This window comes from Nicotiana sylvestris, chromosome 7, assembly GCF_000393655.2.
Source record: "Nicotiana sylvestris chromosome 7, ASM39365v2, whole genome shotgun sequence".
Taxonomy (NCBI): domain Eukaryota; kingdom Viridiplantae; phylum Streptophyta; class Magnoliopsida; order Solanales; family Solanaceae; genus Nicotiana; species Nicotiana sylvestris.
In genome coordinates this window covers 71,895,817-71,920,006 of record NC_091063.1, presented here as the reverse complement: position 1 = coordinate 71,920,006, position 24,190 = coordinate 71,895,817, and the positions used below count along the sequence as shown (strand labels likewise).

Below are 24,190 nucleotides of genomic sequence, written 5' to 3'. Positions count from 1 at the left end.
CATGACCCCAGCAGGAGTATTAGGACTGATATGGACATGCTCAGAGATAGCTTGACACTGGAATAATCACAAACCAGTCATGAGGAACATAAACACTTAGAGGGGAATAGGGATTTGGGATTCACAAAATGGTAAGTGCACAGTAGGTAAAGGAAAACAATTGTCCAGACATGCTTGAATCACACAAGGGAATACATGAGCTTAAAGGGAGGGGAGTCATACTAGCATGTTTAACTACAAACTCCACAACAAAACCATAAGTAAAAGCAGTCTAGAAATAAAAAAACTGAAACAAGAAAAGAAACATCTTGTTGTTATGGCTGTAAATTAAACTAGGACATACCAGTGAAGATACAAGTAAGCAGAATGAAAGAACCAAAGAACATAGATGATTAGCCTTGGCTTGCAGCCGACTAATAGTAATAGAATAACAGAGATATTTTAAATAAGAGAGGGGTTTTTTGGAAGCCAAGCGTGTGTCTTGCTTGTGAAAACTTAGAGAATTTATAGTTGAAAGTAGGTAGTAGAATAAGGTAAAAATCATAGTAGTACACTAATTTAAGAAATCAGAATCAATCAATTAGAGAATCAAGGAAGTACTTCCTTAAGTTAAGGGAATCAAGGTCAAACGGGAAAATTTAGTACCATATAAGGAAGGAAGAGGAATAAGTGCATAGTTAAATAAGGAAAGTAGCTAGAGTTCAGTAGGCATAAAGTAGTCAATTAGGACCAAATCAGAAAGACCCAATTAAGGAAAGACTAAGTAAAACAAAGTACCATAGTAAATAAGGTAATAAAATCAGTTAATTCAAACAGACAAGTAGAATTCTAGGGCTTTGAAGGAAATTTTTTCAACACATAAATAGAGATGAATGAACATAAGTAGCAAACAAACAAGGTCAATTATACAGACAGAAAGAAATAAGAAATGAGCCAACACAGCCATATAGAGGTGATATAAGTAGGCTAGAGATTTAGCAAAACATATTCGAAGCATGGTGACCACGAGAAATTAACAAGACCAAGGCAAAGAAAACCATGCTAACACACAGAGCCAAGGCAAAGAGAATCATGCTAACACACGGAACCAAAGTGAAGAAATTCATGCTCACACAGAAAACAGAGCAAGAAAATCGTGCTAACATACAAAAACAAGTAAAGAAAATTATGCTGACACACAGAAACAAGTAAAGAAAATCATGCTAACACACAGAAACAAGTAGAAAACAAAATCTTTAAAAAATTAGGGTTTTTAGCATAGTCGAGTTAAAAAGCAGTAGAAACATGGAATCGGTCAAAATAAACAAGGGAAAAGGGTTTAATCATGAAGAAATCAGTTGAAATAGGTATAGAAAGAACTCCGAGAAAACCCTAGTTTTTCAAAGAAAGTAAAAACGGTTTAGAATAGAGGATCTTTCAGAAGAAAGCTCGAGAATAAGCAAATCATAGAAGGAAACAGACGTAAAGCATGAAAATAACATAGATCTGAGAGATCCAGAAGAGAGCTAGGGTTTCAAAAGGAAACCTAAGTAGAAATCGAAGGAACCTGTTGTAACTTCACATATCGTAACACACATGGTGTGATTTTGCCCAAAACCACACCAGAGAAGCCTCGAACAACAGGATCAGAAACCCTAGGTCCAAATCGACATGGCCCAGGACCTTTGAATGCCTTAGAGATGATGAGCACGGTGATGAGAGACCCATTGGAGGCTTGGGGTTGAAAGGAGGTTGCCGGAGATGACCGGAGAAAGAGGGGATTGACGGAGTGTTAGGGTTAGGTTTGAGAGAGGAGGAGATGAGAGCATCTGAAGGCGGCGCCTTTAGAAAAAATGACTTAGGGTTGGGGTCGTTTAGAAATTAAAAAGGAAAGGGGGAATAAGGGTCGTTGATCTAAAAGATCAACGGCCAGGATTTATGAAGGCTTGGGTCGGGTAGGAATAGTTGGGACCTGGGTCGGGTTAATTGATTAGGATATTGGGCTAGTAATTTGTCTGATTTTGGCTACAATTGAAAGCCAATTTGGCTGTTATTTAAATAGCCAATTTTTCCCTATTTAATTTATAAAAAATAGTAGGTAATTTCTAGAAAATAAATTAAGGTACAAAAATGATTTAAAATACATAATTAACAATTTAAAAATAAAGGATGCAATTTTATGCATATAAACATAATTATATCTAAAAATGGGCTAACATTGCAATTATATGCAATTTAGCTTTTAAAAATACCAAATGTAATTGTAAAAAATACATAAAAATTACATTAGCCATATTTTGCCATAAATATAGAAATTAAATAAAATGAATTATCAAAACAATACTTTTGGAAATACTTATTGGGATTTTATGGATAAAAGGGGAGAAAATAAATCAATTTAAATCCTTAAAATTATGGAAAAAATAATAAAAACCTTGGGCATGCTTATGCATGCATATATATATATATATATATGCTATTTTGAAGGCATTTGTGCATATTTAAAATATATAGGGAAAAATTGGGTATCAACAGGGCCATGCTAAGCCTGATACTGGGGTGACACCCCTCGATAAACCGATGGACCCTCTCTCGAACTGAAGCAACCAAGGCTGGTGCATGCCTAGCCAAATCACTGAAGCGAATTGTATGATCAGACACAGTTATAGCACCCTGGCGCAACTGCTCAAACTCTACGCGTCATGCATCCCTAAGACTCTGGGGAACATACTCCCTCAAGAACATATACAAGAACTAAGTCCAACAAAGTGAAGCTGCCTCAGCTGGACTACCCAACTCATAAGCACGCCACCACTGATAGGCCGCTCCTCTAAGTTGGAATGTACTGAAAGAAACCCACTCAACTTCGCTAAACCCATAGTATGAAGGATACGGTGGCACTCCTCAAGAAAACCCTGGGCAGCCTCTGTTGCCAAGCTATTGAAAGTAGGAGGGTGGTACTTCTTGTACCTCTCGAGCCTGAGCTGCTCCTCCTCAAAAGTTGTTGCCCTACCCTCGGGCCGAATTTGGGCTACTTCTACAATGGTATGAACTTTGGAACCTGATCGACCTAAAACTACTGCTTTGGGGTGCAGGCGGCGGGAGTCTGTGCTCCTCCCCCGACCTAAGATATGGTAGGAGCAGGTGGGATCAACCCTGCCTGAGCTAGAGTACCAAACATGCTCAGGAACTATACAAGGGTCTCTTGAAGAGCAGGTGCAGTAATAGGCGTCTTAGGTGCCTGCGTTCTGACTAAAGCTACTGGTGGCTCCTCTACAGCAGCTCGCGCAGGTGCTCTGGCTGCACCACATGGATGTCCTTGGCCTCTACCCTGGCACTGGCCTCTCGCGGCTCTAGCAGGAGGTGTGGGTGCCTGGTCATCTGATCTGGCTGTACGTATCCTCACCATCTGTGAGAGAATAGAAGATAGAAGTTTAGAATTTCGAAGTCAACAATTTCGCACGACAAGGAATCAAAAGAAGTGAAATTTTCCTAACAGCCCCATAGCCTCTCAAAGATAAGTCCAGATGTCTCCATACCGATCCGCAAGAATCTACTAAACCTGTTTGTGACTCACGACACCTATGAACCTAGAGCTCTAATAGCAACTTATCACGACTCAAATCTCCCTCCGTAAGACGTCGTGACAGCACCTAGTCTCTACGACTAGGTAAGCCTAACAAATTGCAGAATAACAAAAATGAAAACATAATTTAACAACTAACCTAACACTCGAGTATACACAGTATTCCCAAAACCCAGTAATCATAAGTCACAAGCTATAGAAGAAAACTAAGTATCTCTATACTCCAGAGTCTAAGAAAATACGGAAAGGTAAATGACATATGAGGGAATAGAGGGGGACTCCGAGGTCTACGGACGTGGGCAGATATACCTTGAAGCCTCCGCAATCTCACTGCTCAATAATAACGAGGCTAATAAGAAGTACTTGGACGTGCACACAAAACATGTGTAGAAGAGTAGCATGAGTACACCACAACGGTATCCAGTAAGTTCCAAGCCTAACCTTGGTCGAATAGTGACGAGGTCAGGTCAGGGCCCTACTGGTATATAATAAATAAGGTAGAAGAATATAGCAATGTAATAAGAGACTGCAAATTCATAAGAGAAAACCACAGAAAAATAGTAGTACAACACGTAGGGATAAACAGCAGGGGATCTCCCGAGATATTGTCTCGTAATCCCAAAATTAAATATGCAAGGAGTTCTCTCGAGGTACCGCGTCGAAGTCTCAAAAGAAAATGTGCAGGGGGATCTCCCGTGGTACCGCCTCGTAGTCCCAAAAGTAAATGTACAGGGGGATCTCCAGAGGTACCTGCCTCACAGTCCCAAAAATAAATGTGCAGGGGGATCTCCCAAGATACCGCCTCGCAATCCTAAAAGTACACACAGCTCGAAACTGATGAATACAACAATTAATAGCAAGAATCCTACAATTAAGACTGATACAGATCGAGGAAAAATAGGAAATCAACTAAGCATGCTGCACAAATTTCAGATAAGCATTTAAGGCACGCAGACATGTGATACTAGGCTAAAACAGGATAACTACACATGCTAGTATAACTCAATTAGGATGTAACAGGTTACTATTCGGTAAAACTAGATTTTTACAATAATTAGCCTGTGTACTCATTTGTTACCTCGCTTACACGACACTCACATATCACAGAAGTATCACAACAGTACCAAATCCTACGAGGATTTCCTCCCACACAAGGTTAGGCGAGCCACTTACCTCGAACCAAGCTCAATCAATCAGTAAGAATGCTTTTTCACGATTTTTCGACTCCGAATGGCCCAAATCTAGCATAAAGCAATTACATATTATAAATATAGCTATAAGAAACTAGTATAATTAAGGAAATCAAGACTTTAGAAAGAAATTAGAAAATCGTCCCAAAATGTTGACCAGAGCCCACATCTTGAAATCGGGTAAAAGATGCAAAATACTAACACACATTCACCCACGAGTTCACTCGTACCAAGATTACTCAAATCCGATGTCAAATTCTCAATTAAAACCAAAAAATTTGGTTGAAGAATATTTCCCTTTTTTCCAAATTTCTCAACTCAAATCCGAAATTAAAGGATGGAATTAATGATAGATTAGTAGAATAAAACCAAAAACAAGTGAAGAATCATTACCCAATCGATGCCTCTGAAAATCCCTCAATATTTCGTCCAAATCCGAGCTCTCTATCTCAAGTTTTGATAAAAATGGCTAAACCCTTATTTTTGAAATGTTATAGTCTGCCCAGGTGCTCACACTATGTGATCGCGGAACATCTTATGCGATCACATAGAACAAAATTCCAACAGCTTAAAAATACTCAATGCGAACGCAGATATCTGGTCGCTAACGCAGACTACTGCCAAACCAACCAATGCAATCGCATAACACACCATGTGACCGGATAGAGTAAATCCTCTTACTGCCCAGGTCCTCTCTTCTTCACTGCTAAAGCGAAAAGGGTCATGCATTCGTGATTCGGTGGCCATGCACACTTCGCGATCGCGGATGAGCACCTACGAACGCATAGAACAAAAAGGTGACTGCCTAACTCAAGGCTTCACGATTGTGTCACCTCTTACGCGATCGCATAAGAGGAAATCAGGAACTGAACACTAGAAAATTTCTCAAATTCCAACAAGTCCAAATCTAGTTCGTTAACCACCCAGAATCCACCCGATGCCTCCAGGACCTCAACCAAACATACCAACAAGTCTTGAAATATCATACGAATTTATTCGAGCTCTCAAAACATATCAAACAAAAACAAAAACACAAATCACACTCCAATCCAAACTTAATGAACTTTGAAACTTCAAACATCTACAACTGATGCCGAAACCTATTAAATCACGTCTGATTGACCTCAAATTTTGCACACAAGTCATAATTGACATTACAGACCTACTCCTACTTCAGGTATCAGAATCCGACCCCAATATCAAAAAGTCCACTCCCAGTCAAACTTTTCAAAAATTCAACTTTCGCCATTCCAAGCCTAATTTAGCTACAGACCTCCAATTCACAGTCCAGACACGCTCCTAAGTCCAAAATCACCCAACGGAGCTAACGGAACTGACGAAACTTCATTCCGGAATTGTCTTCACACAGTTCCAACTACGGTCAAAATCCTAGAACTTAAGCTTCCGTTTTAGAGACTAAATGTTTCAAATCACTCCGAAACAACAAACAAAACCTCTCGGCAAGTCACATAAGCATAAAAAAATACGGAGAAAGCAGTAAATAGAGGATTAGTGCTAATACTCTCAAAATGACCGACGGGATCATTACAAAGGAAAAATCTCATTTATTGGAATGTTAGAATTGTACAAGTAAGCGTGTATCTAATCTAATATATCCCACTAAACAAATACTGACAGCTAACTAATACATACACGTGCTAACTAACTAGATGAGTTATCTAGAAGAGTGCATCATAAATAGCTAACTATACAACCAATATCAATTACTTATATTAGGGGTGTTCATAAATACTCAAAAAATCGAACCAAACCAAAAACCAAACCAACCTGACCAAAAAAACTAATAGTTTTTAGGTTTAGTTTGGTTTTGGTTTTGAATTTTAAAAACTGATTAAATTTGGTTTGGTTTTGGTTTTAATAAAAAAATAACCGAAAAAACTGAACCAAACCGACTATAAAAATAGCTATTTAAAATTATTATTACACCTACATATATGTATTTTTATATAAAGTTTTTAAAATTTTATCGTACATATTAGTCATTTGTATTTTTAGTCTAGTTCTTTGCTATTATAATAATCTAATTATTTGCTTTTACATTCTAGTTTGATTGGCAGTTTTCTTTTGCAAGTACAAGAATTTATTTCATGATAAAAATAATCGATTTTTAATTGAGTACTTAAATTATTCATTACTATTTAATTCAATTATCATCAATATATCTTGGTAAATGATAGATTTATCAAAGAGCAATTGATTTGATAGTGTTACGTTGAAAATGTAGTCACCGAAATATGCGTTTCGCAGTTTATGTCTCATATTTAAGAAAAAAACCGATAAATAACCGAAAACCTGACAAAAACCAAATCGATAAAAAACCGACTTAATTGGTTTGGTTTCTTTTTAGGAAAAATTGACCCAAATTGAATCATGAACATAATAAATAAGGGTCATTGTTTCCATGGTTTAAAATATTAAGTGGAATATACTCTGCATTTTTCAAATTACGTGATTAGGGTATAAATGTATTTCACTCAACCATTCACTCTCAATGTTCCGCAATAATTAATAATGCTTACTCCATCTGTTCCAGTTTATGTGAACTTATTTCCTTTTTGGTCTGTTCCAAAAAGAATGACTCCTTTCTAAATTTGGTAATAATTTAGCTTAAACTTACAATTATACCCTTAATGAGAAGTTTTTATAACCACATAAATACTCTGGGCCCCTTTTAAACTTGTTTAGGATCACAAATTTCAAAAGTTTTCATTTTTTCTTAAACTTCGTTCCAGTCAAGCAGGTTCACATAAATTGGAACAGAGGGAGTACATGATTTGCTTTTGTTTCATTTGTATACATGCCAATTGCCATTTAAAGACAAAATATGTAGTGGGGGGGAGGGGGGGTTGGATTGGGTTTTAAAAAGTAATCTCTCCGGTCTACAATAAGTGACCATTTCACTTTTTTATTTTGCTTCAAAATAAGTGTCCATTTACACAATCAAGAAGGAATTAGTGTTAGTTTTCCAAAATTTGCCCTTAGAAACATATTCAATGTGTCAAGGTAACAGTTAATTAAGGTTAATTTAGTGAATGATTTTTTTTCTCTAGGAGTTCGTATTTCCTTAATGAGTGTGTTAAAGGTAAAATGGTTACTTATGGGAGTAGTTTATAAGCTAAAAGCACAAAAGCCAAAAGCCATGAGTTGATAATACCCAACTTTTGGCTTATTTTTATACGTTTCATGCCTAAAAATAAGTGACTTTAAGCACTTTTTATTATTACCAAACACCACAAAAACTAAAAGTATTTAAAAACCAATAAACACTTAAATTAAAATAAGTCAATCCAAACACCCTCTAGTTTCTATTCCAATCAGCTTGGTAAGTACATCTGAGCAAAATGCTTAACCCGTAAATGTTGTAATTGCTTTAAATTTTTCAATCACCCTGTATCTTTTACGGTCGTAGCGTTTCTCTAGTTAATAGAGAAATTTGGGTATGGGTAGCCGGGGGTAAAAATTTATTTAGAAGCCTTAGAAGCGTTTTTAGGATTTAAGTTCTATGAGTTCCTACTTTAAAGTTCTTAACATTGAATTCATTGTATTTTAAAGATATGAGTTTTGTACGTACAGTTTATTACAATTTTATTGAACTTTTAAACTAATATATTGCATCCACCTCTACTTGTAAGATGTTTACATCATATTAATATAGGCATTCACGTGTTTGCACATATACTTTTCTCACATAACCATGGTTAATTAATATATATTCTTACCTCATTAAACATTAATGGGAAAGCTTCTAGGATTTGAACAGGTCATGTCCAGAAGACCAAGAAATTAAAGGACTTGAAATCAATCATCACAAATGTAGAAAACGGAAGGGTGAGGAGGAGATTGGGGGGTTGAATAGCGGGTCCAACCAAGCTTTTCTTCTCAATATATGATAAACTTTCATCATGATTTATAGAAAGTTGCATTGTGCATACTGATATCAAAAGAAAACCTCAGTTTCTTAATTATAAAACAGAAGACCCACAACATTATGTATTTTTTTTCATACTTATGTAACAGAATATATGTGTTATGATGATGCAACGATGAGGTAAGCCTCTCGACCGTTGTCGTTGTGTTCTAAGTTAACAAAGAAAAAAGTGGTCTTTTAGATCAAACAAATATTGGCATTACATTATATCCCAAGTGCAAATCCAGCGGGTGAGATAACAATTTAAAAAGCGACATAAGGAATTGCTATATATATATATATATATATATATATATATAGAGGCGGATATAGTGTATTAACTACGGGTTCAACTGAACCCATAATTTTTTATGCGAATTAAAAATTTGTATATAAAAATTCATTAAAATTATAAAAACAATATATATGAACCCATAACTTTATGGGTTCAATGTTAAAAACATTAAAACTAAACTCATAGGATTTAAATCTTGGATCCGCCTATATATATATATATATATATATATATATATATATATATATATATATATATATATATATATATTATCAGAGTGATTGTATCCACCCCATAGCGCAGGAAAAATGTCGCTCGCATATTATATTGCTAAAATAAGAACAAAAGTTACGCAAGTTACGCAAGTAGTAGTTGATTTTGTTCGTATTCTTTGTTAAACAATATGTTAACAAAGTTTTCTCATGTATGTTGATCGTACGTAATATTGACATGACTACAGATTACTACAAGTTCTATGGTCATTTTTCTTTTTCATTTAACTATCTGGTATTTAAATTTATTGGTCGATTAATTTAGATTTATATCATGTAGACCTTAAGGCGGAGTGCTCCTTACGAGAAATTCTCTATTCCAAGGACTCGACAATACCTCTAATAGACTATTAAGGGATTTCATTCATCCTACCCATTCCTTGGCTGTGACCATAGATTACACTACAATACAGTACATTTATAGCTACGAAATCATAGCTATAAATTTAAAAATTGTGGCTAATACTAAATAATAGCCACAAAAATTAGAATTTTTTGCCTATTTACAAATTCGTAAAAATTGCTAGCCACAAAAATTAAATTGGTAAAGCTAATTCCTTATTTTTGCTATAATTGGTAACAATCGTAGCAATAACTATCTAAATAGCTACAAATATTTTGATACAATAAAGTTGCGTAGCTAATCATAAGTTTTTGCCACGCATTAAAAGTTATTGTAGCAATAGTAACCTTTTAGCTACAATAAATTATTTGAAACAAAATATTGTAGTTAAATGATCACGCCCAATTATGCCTTATAAAAAGGACAATGCGGTCGTTGCAAATATGATCCAGTTTACAAGTCTGGAGTCGAATCCCACAGAGAGTTAACCTATCAATCACAATCTTTAGACCCACTAAACTCTTCAGAACCAGCTTCCCAAATGTTTGAATCACAAGTTGATGGTTTCTTTAGTAACTAAGATTGCAAGTAAATTAAACAGGCTGTAAACTAAAATGCTAAGGTTGTAAACAATGATGAGAAAAAGCTAAGGTAAAGATTTCCCCTATTGATGGAATCCCTTCTGTTTATGCATCATACAAATTTACCAACACACCTCTACCAATCATGAACGCTCGTCTTACCGTAAATCTCTCCCGAGTAATCACAGTAATATACTATTGCACTCTCCCGAGATACACTAGCTAGCTTTAATTAACGCAGTTCACTTAAGATTGCACCCAAAGCTTCGTTATCCCTAATCCTGCCTTTAAACCCGCAGTTATAGATTCCTCTTATACTTTAGGAGTGGTGTTATTCAACAATAACCTAAATATGCACTCTCTCCCGAGTTATGCACACTAACTAGACACAACTAATTGAGGATCCTGTCAATTAACTACAACAAGAACATAGTTGAATAAATAAAGATTGAAACTAGCAATTTGTATTCACATAAACAAGAAGTTCATCCCCCAATAGGTTCCATCAAAACCTTAGACAAGGGATTTAGCTACTCATAACTATGGGTAAACAAGATAAGATAATATTCATCATCAAAAACTAGCAATAAAAATCAAAGAAAAGAAGAAAGATGTTTTGGGTGATCTCTCACAATTGTTTTTCTTCCAAGATACTCTCAAATTCAATACATCCTCTCTTGGGCGGAGTCTAGTATTTAAAATAGGGTTTTGGGCTAAAAATCCCATGTTTTGTACTTTAGTCCCTGAAATTTCTGCCTCCTGCCGCGGTCGCGGTCAAACTGCGGCAAAACATGGCCTCTAATTCTTCAATTGTCTGCGTCTGCACTCTGCCACGGTTCTACCGCGGTCGCGGTGAAACCGCGGTTTTTCATCCTGTTCCGTTTAGAATTTGGAAAAACGCAAAACATGAAAGTTGTATACTTTTGAGTTATCTTTCCAACCATATATTATGGAGCCAAAATAGAGTTCTGACTAAAAAGTTATGTGCATTTTACTAGACAGTGTGCAATATGCCTCATCGAGTCTTCGTTTGTTCTCAACTATCAAATTTGACCCCCGAACACGATCCCGGCTTAATTCCTTGAGTTCTTACTCTGACTTCAAAGCTTAAAATCACTTATATTCATTCCATAACATCTATATGGCTCGGAATCACACCTACAAGGCATAAAACACATAATTAGTGCAAAACACTAGCGATTAAAGCGCAAACTCAACTAAAGTGCAGTAAATTAGAGTGTAATAATCAACTAAAACACGTAATTATAGCCTATCATCAACACCCCACACTTAAACCATTGCTCGTCCTCGAGTAATCAAACTACACTTTATATAGACACGACCTTTTTAAAGCAATTTTTCTAACTCATCACACCAAAAATATTTAAAATAGACTAAGCACAAAAGCGTACCATCTTCACCTCAAGATTTGACTCACAAGTACCACGCATTATTCACAACTCACCCACTTACTCTAATATAGAAGTCACTGACATTATCTTTCCTTCATGAATCAAGTGCCCTTACACAAAAAAAAAAGTGGTTCCACACAATAAAATTTAAGAACACTTAGGAACCCAAGATAGAAAGAATTCACTCACTCTCAGAAATAATATTCATATGCGACAAAAGATGCACCATAAGCTTGCCCGTAGTGTACTACTCCACTAACCGAGCTCATTCAATCTAGGATCAATTAGGACTTTATTTGGTTGTAATGTAGGTTACGGGACGGGTAGGATACATTTAGATATAAGAGTGACTACACCTCCCTAAGCACTTTAATACATATAATTTAACATTCAAACCCCATACTTATGTCAAACCAAACTTCACCTTCACATCAATATACATCAACTCCCACATTATTTAAGCTCAATTATATCAAGAGTCACCACTATCAAAGAATTTTTTTTTCTTTTCCTTTTTTTTTCAATTCAAGTGGCTCTTGCCTTTTCAAATCAGTGCACCTTTCTCCTTATTTCATTGGTTCCACTCAAAAGCCAAACCAACCACCCCACACTTTAACTTTTAGAAAGTTCATAACAATTCAAGTGCTCATGAGAGGTTACAATGGTTCAAATAGATGGTTAATTCAAACAAATGGGTAAGGCTTGTAATGTGGTTGCCAAAGAAACTAGATTACAGGCTCAAAGGGGTTAACTACGATACATAACAATTAGGCGGGTAAAATATACATATCTGGCTCAACAAAGAAACGCCTATATCATTTCCAAGACTGAACAAAACTACTATTTTGCTTTGCAAACACACAGGGCAAGTTCTAGACATCAAATGCAATGCACAGAATACAACAAACCTCACACACGCATGGCACATAACTCACTCAGGATTGGATTCATCAAGACACTCTAGTCAAAGCAGTTGAGCAAAGTTAAGATAATACAATTTAAGGTACTTCTACAAGAGTCAAAAACTGAGCCTAAGCGTCACAACCAAAGTACTCACTATTCTCAAGGCATAACAAAGTCAAGAGATATTGCTTCACTTCAAAACACAACACAATGGCTCCTACTCCCAAAAAAATACTAACTACACCCGGTTCAAATAAAACCCTTGGAAAAGAACCGTGGTTTAAAGAAAACCCAAGGGGGAATTACTACACTACCTAGAAAAGAACAATAAAATAAAATAAAAAGAAGCTACATGGACTACTTCCCTCAAAACTACTGTCCAAGTGGTCCGTCCTCAAGAAGAGTCCTGTACCTTTATTTTTTTGTTTTTTTTTTTAGATCCGACTTTGACCCTCAAGAGACCCATCGACAAGCGTCCGTCGTTGGGCCAAGTCAGTTACTCCTAATGTGAGTACAGTCAACTATACGCAACAACACATATACAATATTAGAACATGTTTCATGTCTATGTACACTACAATACAGTATCAAGGCAAGTCTCCCACCCCACACTTAAAATTGTGCATTGTCCCCAATGCACACCATACTAATAAGAGGGTAAAAGAAACTCCCTGGTAGGCCAAAGGCCGAAGCACTAGCAGCTCATGGGGTACTCAGACTTCTCCCAATCTTGGTCCTTCGTGCGGGTACCTCACACTTAGTTCCAACCAATGGTTTGTTGTTACATCCTTCCAATGGCTTTGTGTTCCATGTTCCTAAAAATAAAAAATCTACACTACAAGAATAATACAATAATAAATAAAAATAAAATAAAATAAAATAAAATAGGGTTGCCTCCCAACAAGCGCTTGATTTAAAGTCGCAGCACGACGCAAATAATTTTATCACTTTTCTCGCCACTTGGACGATATGAACTGTGTACCTAGCTTGGAATAAAGCTTGTGACCACGAGCCATAGGGGGTGGTAAGTTGATTATCGAGCGGAGCCTTAAATTCTTCATTTTGCACTTCTTGGCTCTCATGTGAGGAATGTCATTTTGGTTTTTTGTTTCCTCAAATTGTAAAATGTATGGTTGTTGCCTTTCCTCCTCGCAGTCCCTCACGGACTCATGTAGTTCAATTTTTATATCACTACACAATTCTAATGTTGAAAAATGCTTGGAATGTGACTTCAAACCTTCATTTTGCAATTTTTCTATTCTGACATCCTCTTCTTCCCCCGGACTAGAGTCATTCTCAACCAGATTTTTATTTACACCGGTTGATTCTAAGTCCATGTTTTTCTCGGCATCATTGGTACTCATGGGGTCGGTTGGCGGAGGTTCAATTCTTGACTCTTCAAATTTTAGCTCACATTCTTCCTCATTTTCAAGAATGGTCTCCAACATGAGCATTATTTTCTCATTTTGGGCATTTGAGAGTTCTTGGTTTTGATTAAGTGCCAAGGAATTTTGGAGACTATTTTCCAAAAGCTCCTCCAAGGCACTTTGTTCTTTGTGTCCTCCTTCAAGTAAGCACTCCAACATGAGCTTGAACTCTCCCTTTCGGCCATGCTCAACTTCTTCCAATTCGTTAGCCCTATCATTTCATCAAAAACAATAGAATCATCATAGCGGCGGCTTGGGGAAGGGAAGGACCAATGACCATTTTGAAAACCACACTTATCACAAATACTCCACTCATGGGTTTGAGATTGTGCGCACAATCCACCCCCGGGAAAATTTAAACAATTTTGCCACGAGTGTGGTCCTCCACAATAAAGACAAGGGTCATCACAGTGTGAACAACTACCATCCCACCAATTTTTATTATATGATGCCAGTTTTCAAAACTAAGAAAATAAACAAGACCCAAACAATAAAAATAAACTAAGGTAAGAAAAATTAATTACACAAATATTCACAAGTTGGGTATAGATAAAACTGACCATACTAAGAATTTTTGTATTTCTATCAATGGTAATTGATAATTCCGTTAACTCCCCGGCAACGGCGCCAAAATTTGATCACGCCCAACTATGCCTTATAAAAAGGACAATGCGGTCGTTGCAAATATGATCCGGTTTACAAGTCCGGAGTCGAATCCCACAGAGAGTTAACCTATCAATCACAATCTTTAGACCCACTAAACTCTTCAGAACCAACTTCCCAAATGTTTGAATCACAAGTTGATGGTTTCTTTAGTAACTAAGATTGCAAGTAAATTAAACATGCTGTAAACTAAAATGCTAAGGTTGTAAACAATGATGAGAAAAAACTAAAATGCTAAGGTTGTAAACAATGATGAGAAAAAGCTAAGGTAAAGATTTCCCCTATTGGTGGAATCCCTTCTGTTTATGCATCATACAAATTTACCAACACACCTCTACCAATCATGAACGCTCGTCTTACCATAAATCTCTCCCGAGTAATCACAGTAATATACTATTGCACTCTCCCGAGATACACTAGCTAGCTTTAATTAACACAGTTCACTTAAGATTGCACCCAAGGCTTCGTTATCCCTAATCCCGCCTTTAAACCCGCAGTTATAGATTCCTCTTATACTTTAGGAGTGGTGTTATTCAACAATAACCTAAATATGCACTCTCTCCCGAGTTATGCACACTAAATAGGCACAGCTAATTGAGGATCCTGTCAATTAACTACAACAAGAACATAGTTGAATAAATAAAGATTGAAACTAGCAATTTGTATTCACATAAACAAGAAGTTCATCCCCCAATAGGTTCCATCAAAACCTTAGACAAGGGATTTAGCTACTCATAACTATGGGTAAACAAGATAAGATAATATTCATCATCAAAAACTAGCAATAAAAATCAAAGAAAAGAAGAAAGATGTTTTGGGTGATCTCTCACAATTGTTTTTCTTCCAAGATACTCTCAAATTCAATACATACTCTTGGGCGGAGTCTAGTGTTTAAAATAGCGTTTTGGGCTAAAAATCCCACGCTTTGCACTTTAGTCCCTGAAATTTCCGCCTCCTGCCGCAGTTCTACCGCGGTCGCGGTCAAACCGCGGCCAAACATGGCCTCTGATTCTTCAATTGTCTGCGTCTGCACTCTGCCGCGGTTCTACCGCGATCGCGGTGAAACCGCGGTTTTCAATCCTGTTCCGTTTGGAATTTGGAAAAACGCAAAACATGAAAGTTGTATCCCTTTGAGTTATCTTTCCAACCATATATTATGGAGCCAAAATGGAGTTCTGACTAAAACGTTATGTGCATTTTACTAGACAGTGCGCAATATGCCTCATCGAGTCTTCGTTTGTTCTCAACTATCAAATTTGACCCCCGAACACGATCCCGGCTTAATTCCTTAAGCTTTTACTCTGACTTCAAAGCTTAAAATCACTTAAATTCATTTCATAACATCTATATAGCTCGGAATCACACCTACAAGGCATAAAACACATAATTAGTGCAAAACACTAGCGATTAAAGCGCAAACTCAACTAAAGTGCAGTAAATTAGAGTGTAATAATCAACTAAAACACGTAATTATAGCCTATCATCATTAAACAAATACATTTGCTTCAAGCTATAAAAACTGTGGCAGTAGGTTAATAATACAGCCACAGATTTATTACTATGACGAAATATTGTAGCTAATTATTAGTTTTTGCCACAAACTAAGAGTTGTTGTAGCAAAAGAAACCTTTACTAAATTATTTAAAATAAAATATTATAGCTAAATAACTCTTTGTGCTTCAAGTCCTGAAAATGTGTGGTAATAGTTGGCTTAGTAACTACAATTATTTGTCATTATGGAATAATCTAGCTACAAATTTATTGCTATCATAAAATTTTGGTAGCTAATTATTAGACTTTGCCACGAGTTGAAACTTGCTATAGTAATAATAACTTTTTGGCATATTTATTAAATTATTCGAAAAAAATCTAATGAGTATTTTTGCTTCAAATTATAAAGAAAATAAAAACAGTTGGCTTAAATAAATGAAAATGGTTGCCAAGAAAAAAATATGAATATTTTTGCTCAATTACGAAAAATCATGTCAAGAGTTGTCCAACACTAGGCAAAGAAAAGTTAATGTCAAATGTAACAGTTACATTTTTCTTAAATATAGAAAAATAGTAATTGTATATGATTATGGAAGAAAATAGTAATTATATATGAAATTAAAGAATTATTTAACTTTCAAATTACTAAGATTAAAAAACAAAATTAATCTTCATTCTCAAATAGTAGATCATTCGTTACCTCCTTATAGCAGCAAATTGACTTCTTAGATTTATCAAACTCATATTTTATTTGATTGCGTTTGTTGTTAATTCTATAATTTTTTATGTAAATTTAAATTACTATTAATAGTCGTAGATATTTATTTATGTATATACTTAATATTTTTAAATAAGTGTACTTACATTTTCTAAAAAGATATTCATATTGAAAACTTTAATAGTTGTAATATTTATGTATGGTCCTTAATTATTTTTAAAGCACTTAATCATATATATTTAAGAAGTCATTTTAAAATAAGTGCTCATATATTGAAGAGCTTTCTTGGGAGAGGGTTGGTGCATTTTGTTTTGATAATGACCAAAGGCTCCAAATATATACAAGGAGCATATTTAACACCACAAAAAAATAATGATAATCTTAATGAAAAAAAAAAAGAAAAAGGAAAAAGCATATTAAAGTAAAAAAGATTTGCGATGAAAAATTAAATTTATCGCTAATTTTTTCCCTGATATATGATGACAAATTTAAAAACAGGTTTTCTGTTGATAATAGTATTATTTGTATACAATTTTCTTGTATCGAGTTACCCTAAGATATCTAAGTCCATACGAAAATTAATTATTTTGGTCTTATAAAATCATTATTAGTTGTATGTCCAATTTTTTTATTTAAAAACATTGAATTACATATTATTAATATGTGAATAACTAATATATAGAATCGCACAAAAAAAACTAATGTATAGAAATAAACAGTAGTATTATACCAATTACATTATATAACAAATTATATTTTTTTATAGATAGTAAAATATGTTATAATGATATGGATTTACTATCCTAATAACTATTAATTATCATAATTTATACATTGAATCTAAGAATTGAAAATTTAATATTATTCTTATATATGAAGGAGATCTTGTCTCTCTTCTGAGTATTATTTGTATTTAAGATTAATCCTATTTTCGCTATTATTATTCTTATTTTTTAGTATAATTTGTATTTAAAAATAGTTACATCTTTTTACCTTTGCTAAATTTATTTCATATAAAAGTTAAGAACTTAATATAGTGGGAGTATAAAAAAATAAACTAGTATATCTTAATTTATTTTTTGGTAAATAATAAATATCATAATTCATTCTAAACAAAATATTACTTGAAAGTTTCAAATATACTTTAAAAAGTATAATTATAATTAGTTAAATTTAAATATCTGAATAAATCAGATTTAATCAATTATGTGCTTGTATATATCTATATTGCTTACTAGTTATACTCAATTTCAATAAGTATTAAAGTTATTGATTTAATTATCTAAGTAATAGTATTTTAATAACTTAATAGTTATCATAAATCTAACTTAACACTAAAATGAAGAAGCTAATATTATTGAAATATGAACGTATAACAAACAAACAATATCATCTAGGATAAAAAAACGGTAAAGAAAAAAAAATAATTTACAATATCTTTAATTCATGCAAATAGTTGATTTTTTTCTATTTTAGTTAAATTAAATATAACTCTTTTGGTTTATTTTAAATATAACTCTTTTGGTTTATGTAGGTACTTTTCCTACCTTTATTTGCATTTTATGGTATTTGTATGTATTTTTCCCCTTGTATTTATGGTATTGTATTAAGAAATAAAACAAAGCAAAATTTATAAAAAAAGAAACACAAGACACATATGGATCATCGGAACAAGTGAATGAGAAGGACAGACTAGCTTTGACTAGTGGCAAGCTTTGGGAGGATCAAGCGGAGGAGGATTCTGAAGAAGGAGAAATTCCAAAAGGAATTAATGAAGAAGCTGAAGCCGATCAGGAGGTCATAGAGGAGGAAGATCAAAATGTAAATGATAATGCAGATGTTGTAGCAGAACATACTAGAGCTCCAAACAGAGCAAATACTCTGTTTCAAAATAGAGAAAAGGTAAAAAACATACCAGAGGAGGAAAATCATGCTGCAGAATGCAGTGAAGCCAGGAAACAAGCAGATACAACAATTACAGGCGCCTCAATGCACTTGGGCAAAAATGATAAGTTGGATGGATTAAAATGCAACGCTGAAGGGGAACAAGGGATGATTAAAAAAACTGATAATCAAAAAGAGTTTGGTGATAACAGTAGGGTGAGGATACTCAAGTATAATGATTCCAAAGGCGTAATGACAAGCTGTCCCTCTCATGAATTGACAAGACCAGTTATGAATCAAGAAAAAGAATATGAAAACATTCTGGGAAATGAAAGAGATTTAGATGAGGAATCAACAACTCAAAACTTCATCAATGTGGCAAGAAAATGTGATATCTCTCCAACTTATATAGCCAAAGTTAAATCTGCTGCAAAAGGAAAAAAAGGAAAGATTAACATAAACAATTCTGGCATGCCTACTGCTGGGATCCAAACTCGACGTGGTTGTTCTAAATCAAATAATTGTTAATGGATGCAATTATTTGGAATATTAGATCCGTCAATACGCAGCGAGCCTTTGAGAGGCTCGTAAAAATGCATAGACAACATGATTTCGATTTTGTTGGTCTCATGGAACCAATGCAGGATGGTTCAAAGCTGGAATTATACAGAAGACAGATAGGTTTTTCTCAAGCATTTTCTAACATTTCAGATATGGTGTGGGCTTTCGTTGACGAACTGTACGACGTCACAATTCTATATGACATGGAGTAGCAGCTGACATTACAAATGACTCATACAAAAACACGCATTGTCCAAAATGTTACTTTGGTCTATGCCAAGTGTGATGCAATAGAAAGAATAGAGCTTTGGGACTCATTATACGCAATGGCAGCAGATATGGATGTTCCTTGGCTTGTTGGAGGTGACTTCAATGTCATATGGGATGATGAGGAGAAGTTTGGGGGACGTCCAGTGACTTTGAATGAAGTAGACGATTTCCGACATTGCATGAACACCTGTAATCTATTTGACTTGGGATTCAAGGGAAGTATATATACTTGGTGGAATGGAAGAGCGGAGGAAGATTGCATTTTCAAAAGACTTGACAGATGTATGACTAACATTGATTTCCAACAAATGTTCCCTGGAATAGAAGTCACTCATCTGCCAAAAACTGAATCCGACCATTGCCCCATGTTGCTAAAATGTAACCTTGAATCGACTGTGATAAAGAAATCCTTCAGATTTCTCAATTTTTGGACAAAACATCCGACGTTTAAAGATGTGGTCAATGAAAATTGGAACGCAGATTTTGAAGCAAATCCTTTCACTTTATTCAACCACAAAATGAAAAAAGTGAAAAAAGGACTGTCACAATGGAGCAAGTCGACATATGGAGATATTTTCAAGAAGATATCTAGTTTGGAAGAGGTAGTCAAGGTTCATGAGGCGCAATTTGAAATAAATCCAACTCGGGCAAATAGGGAAAGACTGTGTAAAGTTCAAGCACAACTTATCAAATTTCTTGCTCTTGAGGAACAATTTTGGAAACAAAAGGCAGGAATGGCTTGATTCAAAGACGGAGATAGAAACACTAAATTCTTTCACGCTCAAGTCAACGGCAGAAGGAAGAGATTGCAGCTACGAGGGATTCAAAACAGAGATGGAATCTGGATAGATGACAATACTCAAATCGCAGAAGAAGCAGTTCATTTCTTTAAAGAACAGTTCCATGAAGAAAGATGCCCATCTGATTTTGAAATTATAGGTCATGTTCCAAAATTAGTAGGAATGGAGCAGAACATTCAGCTGATGAAGCAGCCCACAAAAGATGAGGTCCAACAGGCTACGATGGGGTTAAATGGAGAAAGCGCAGCTGGCCCAGATGGTTTCACATGAGCTTTTTTTCATTCATGTTGGGATATCATTGGTGACGATGTCTTTAACATGGTCAAGAGTTTCTTCAATGGTCATGAACTACCAAGATATGTTACACATACAAATCTAGTTCTATTACCAAAGAAGAAAGATGTGCAAACATTTTCAGATCTATGTCCAATAAGCCTGAGAAATTTCATCAACAAAGTTATTTCAAGGGTCATCCACGAGAGGCTAGTTAGTCTACTTCCTACTCTTATTTCTGACGAACAAGCGGGGTTTGTAAAGGGTCGAAACATAGTTGAAAATGTGCTCCTTACTCAAGAGATAATCACTGATATTAGACTGAGATCGAAGCCCGGACCAAACGTAGTGATTAAACTAGATATGACGAAAGCCTATGATCGTTTTTCTTGGTTATTCCTCACTAAAGTCCTGAGGCAAATGGGTTTCTGTGAAACATTTATTGACTTGGTTTATGGAATTGTGTCTAACAATTGGTACACCGTTCTCATCAACGGTCAGCCACATGAATTTTTCAAGTCTACTAGGGGCGTCAAGCAAGGAAACCCTCTATCACCAACCCTATTCATACTTGCAGCTGAGGCATTTTCAAGGGCGTTAAATGATTTGCACCTTAATTTATACTTCTGTGGCTTTGAAATGCCAAAGTGGAGTTCAAAAATAAACCATCTTGCATACGCCGACGACACTATAATTTTTTCTTCTTCAGATGCTAAGTCGTTGCAGCTGCTAGTTGGGATTTTGGCAGCATATGAAAAAGCTTCTGGACAACTCATTAATAAGTCAAAATCAGCAGTCTACATGCATGATTCTTCACCTGAAGATGTTGTAAATAAGGTTCAAAGAATCACGGGTATTTGCAAGCAGGAATTCCCTTTCATATACCTTGGATGCCCAATTTTCTACACTCGAAGGAAAATGGAATACTATGATGGCTTGATCAATAAAGTCATGGACAAATTGCAAGCATGGAAAGGAAAATTATTATCAATTGGTAGTAGGGCGATTTTAATCAAACATGTCCTACAAAGCATGCCTATCCATCTCTTATCGGCAATGAATCCACCTTCATTTGTCATTAACAAGCTACACAAGATATTCGCACAATTATTCTGGAGTAGCTCTATTGGTGGCAAAAGTAGGCACTGGGCATCATGGAGTACTCTATGTCGACCTTATGAAGAAGGAGGAGCAGGTTTTCGATCTCTACACGATGTTGCAAAAGCTCTTTTTGTAAGCTCTGGTGGAACTTCAGGACAAAACCAACTTTATGGAGCTCTTTCATGTCCCAAAAATACTGCAAAAAATTAAATCCCATTGTAGTACCTTGGAAAAAAGGTTCGCATGTTTGGAGACGAATGCTGGAATGTCGGGACATTATAGAACATCAAATTAGGTGGCGTCTGAAAATGGGATCTTCGCTTTTTTGGTTTGACAACTGGACTGGATTGGGAGCATTATACTTCAACACACCTGATGGCTTTTACATTGATGAATCAGTAAACAATATTACTGATGTTATGCATACAGGAGCTTGGGATGCAGACAAGTTAACCAACATTCTGCCTGGGGAATATGCAGCACACATTATCGACAATATAAAACCACCAGGGGAGCAGCAATTGCTTGACGTACCTTACTGGTGCCTTGAGAATGGAGGAATTTTTTCAGTGAAATCAGCGTGGGAGTATTTAAGGCAGAGAAAGGACACGGGGGCAGCATACATAAAGATGTGGGTAAAAGGATTACCATTCAAGATATCGTTCTTTATGTGGAAAGTATGGAAAACAAAACTACCCCTAGACGACCATATGAAGAAAATGGGATACGCAATGCCTTCTCGATGCTGGTGCTGTGTGCAACCAGGAGAAGAAACGTTACAGCACCTTTTCTTTACTTCGTTTGCTGCAAAAAAAAGTGTGGTCATACTTCCTAATGCATGCTGGAATTAAAACAGAGGGATTGTCTATGCACCAGGCAATTGTGAAGTACTGGACACTTACAGTAATATCAAGATTGCAGCCAATTTTTCAAGCACTTCCTGCCATCATTATGTGGGAGCTGTGGAAGAGAAGAAATAGTTACAAACATGGGGAAACAGTGACGATTAGACGAGTGATTTATCAGGTTTCCACAACCATTCAATCGCTTGTTAGATTGAGGAAACCTGCAGTGGCTAACATTCCTCATAACTGGCCAGACATCCTGCAAATGATGGAACAGTATACGCCTAAATTGAAGGTTACTAAAGTCTTGTGGGAATTGCCAACACAATGATGGATTAAAGTTAACTGCGATGGGGCATCGAGGGGAAATCCGGGCAGGAGCTCAATTGGATATGCACTTTGAGATGATGAAGGAAATATAAAGTATGCATGTGGAAAGGTGATACATGACACAACAAACAATGAGGCAGAGGCATTGGCAATTTTGGAAGCTCTAAAATACTGTGAGGAGAAAGGATTCAACAGAATTATTTTGCAAACAGATTCGCTACTCTTGAAGAACGCTATAGAAGGATTGTGGAATGTTCCTTGGGTCATTGCAGAATATCTAGAAGATATTGCAAAGGTCATGTCAACGATTGATGTGAAGCTGTCACATATCTTGAGAGAAGGGAATTGCTTGGCTGACCATCTGGCAAATCAAGCACTTAACATGGGCAATGTCGAAGCACATAGTTTTCAGGAACTGGATACAAAAGGCAGGAGAATTGTCAATAACGACAAATTACAATGCCAATATCTAAGGGTGAAAGTTGCGAGACAATAAGGATGAGCAAGACAAAGGAGATGGGGACAGCTGAAAGATTGCACTTTTATAATAACTCAGCTTTCTTTTTTGCAGGAACAGATTGTATGCCATACTTGTGGTTTGGAATTCAAAGGGTGATAGTTCTAAATAATGTCCATTATGTCGGAGCAAAAACGATAGTAAGCTCATACAGTTTGGCTCAGGAACAGGAAGGATATCAGCTCGTGCACAAACTGGAAGTAAACATATACTGGACAAGGGCAATGGACAGGTGTGCACCAGAAATTCGCAGCAAATACACAATAAGACTCACAGTACAACAATCGAGTCATTGGTACAAGAAAATGGAAGACAAATCTGTGCATACACAGATAATGTTTGGGGCAGAACTGAGCAGGAATGTTTTAAACCTGTGGACCAGTCATGTCCAGAACTGTGGGAACAATGGAATGGCTCAAATCTGGGATTCGACCACTACTCAAAATTACAGGACCAATGCAGTGAATCGTGTAGAACCAATCGTACACAGAAAACATGGTACAGCAATGTACAAGAGACAACACAATGCTTGTATGGCAATAAAAATGGATGCTCATTTCACTCAAATGACAAATCTGGGCGGCTGCATTCATGTGAAGGAAGGAACAAAAGCAAATGCTGGGACACTCAAAGAACAGGCAATATTCATGTTCGAATCCTTATGAGGGAGAACATGATAAAGCAGGGAGATATCACACGTACTGACCATACTTTGCTTCAAACAAGCTCGTCAAGCCAGATGGAGCAACAATACCAAGTATGTTGTATTCGTCGGTGGCTACTGAGATTACAAAGTATAATTTTCCAGATTATACATCATC

At 35.8% G+C, this 24,190-nt stretch overlaps 2 protein-coding genes across 2 annotated transcripts; both read left to right on the top strand.

Annotated features, from left to right (window-relative positions):
* The first annotated feature begins 19,460 nt into the window (after positions 1-19,460).
* LOC138873299 (uncharacterized) lies at positions 19,461-20,246 on the top strand. Its single transcript, XM_070151749.1, has one exon. It carries the CDS (start codon positions 19,461-19,463, stop codon positions 20,244-20,246), a length of 786 nt encoding a protein of 261 aa, XP_070007850.1.
* A 1,739-nt stretch (positions 20,247-21,985) lies between these two features.
* LOC138873298 (uncharacterized) lies at positions 21,986-23,348 on the top strand. The gene is made up of 3 exons (XM_070151748.1): positions 21,986-22,354; positions 22,443-22,817; positions 22,962-23,348. Exons 1-3 carry the CDS (start codon positions 21,986-21,988, stop codon positions 23,346-23,348), a joined length of 1,131 nt encoding a protein of 376 aa, XP_070007849.1.
* Positions 23,349-24,190: the final 842 nt, after the last annotated feature.